This window comes from Malurus melanocephalus, unplaced genomic scaffold, assembly GCF_030028575.1.
Source record: "Malurus melanocephalus ecotype Western Australia unplaced genomic scaffold, MMel_1.1 scaffold_1406, whole genome shotgun sequence".
Classification (NCBI taxonomy): domain Eukaryota; kingdom Metazoa; phylum Chordata; class Aves; order Passeriformes; family Maluridae; genus Malurus; species Malurus melanocephalus.
Window position 1 is genome coordinate 30705 of NW_026624638.1, and position 1471 is coordinate 32175.

General features: G+C 54.4%; 1 protein-coding gene across 1 annotated transcript in view; it reads right to left on the minus strand.

Annotated features, from left to right (window-relative positions):
* Window positions 1-363: 363 nt before the first annotated feature.
* The window catches only part of LOC130586932 (uncharacterized), an 8096-nt gene continuing 6988 nt past the window's right edge, over window positions 364-1471 (minus strand). Inside the window, exon 4 of the mRNA XM_057387868.1 lies at window positions 364-367. Within this exon, the coding sequence (XP_057243851.1) occupies window positions 364-367 (4 nt within the window). The remainder of the gene's footprint in view (window positions 368-1471) is intronic.

Here is a 1471-nt window from a genome sequence, read left to right on the forward strand (position 1 = left end):
CACAGCCCATCCCAGCCCTGCAGGAAGCTCCCTGAGCTCCCAGAGCTTTGGGCACTGAGCACATCCCGAGTTCCCTTCCCCTCGATCCCAGGAGTGTCCCTGGCACAGGAGGGGCTGGGGACACCCTGCTCTGCTCCAGGGGACCCCCTGGGACACTCTGCACCCCTTTGGGCTGGGGACACCGGGCCAGCCCCTCCCTGCAGCCCCCCTGGGTGCTGTGCAGAGAGCTCTGGGGAGCTGGGACACAGCTCCAGAGGGGACAGGAGATCCGAGCCAGCCTCGGAGCCCAGGGGAATGGACACGCTCAGCACGGAGGGCACAGAGCTGAAACTGCTCTGGGACAGCTCCAAGGATGGCAGCAATTCACCTGCAAAGGAACACAACTGCCATCAGCTGGGGCTCCAGGTCAGCAAACACCCCTTCACCCCTTCCAGGTCAGCAAATACCCTTCACCCCTTCCAGGTCAGCAAAAACCCCTTCACCCCTTCCAGGTCAGCAAATACCCCCTCACCCCTTCCAGGTCAGCAAATACCCCTTCCATGTCAGCAAACACCCCCTCACCCCTTCCATGTCAGCAAAAACCCCTTCACCCCTTCCATGTCAGCAAACACCCCCTCACCCCTTCCAGGTCAGCAAAAACCCCCTCACCCCTTCCAGGTCAGCAAAAACCCCTTCACCCCTTCCAGGTCAGCAAAAACCCCTTCACCCCTTCCATGTCAGCAAAAACCCCTCACCCCTTCCAGGTCAGCAAATACCCCTTCCCTTCACCCCCTTCCATGTCAGCAAATACCCCTCACCCCTTCCTGGACTGCAGGGAACACACAGAGGGGAGAATTCAAATACTGGGAAATATTTCAGACACTGGTCTTAGAATGAAACCTGAACTAAGATTGTCATGATGATTGTCTCCTGAAAGAAATCTCGTGCACATTTTCACATTTTAATGGCACATGGGAAAGGCTCTGAAGGCCACCCCAACCCTGCCAGAGCACCCTGCTCTGCACCCAGAAATGCTCAGCCCTGGTAAGGCCACGCTGGTTTGGCTGATGAGGATGATGATGATGATGTTGGGTGGATGGATTTAGAATAAATCTGGTCAGTTAGAAAAATGACAACTTTTTGAACATCCCAAGAAATCCCAGAATGACAAATAAAACCAAGGCTTATTCCTCTCTCAGGAAGAAAAAGCCTGGTCTATTTGTTTAATCCAAATAAATGTCCCTCTGAAGGACTCTGGGAAAAAGAGAAAGAAGGGGAATAAAGACACAATGTCCCTGCACTGCCTGGCAGCTGCCCCATTTCAGCCATATCCCTGATTCCTTAGGGAGCAAACACCTTTCCAAAGGTTGGAACACTTTTCCAATGCCAAAATCTCCTGCTGGAGATGGGAAAAGCTCAACCCCCATGAGTGGAACAGAAGGACTCCAGAGGGGAGTGGGGTCTGTGCCCTGCCAGACCCACCCAGAGCCCC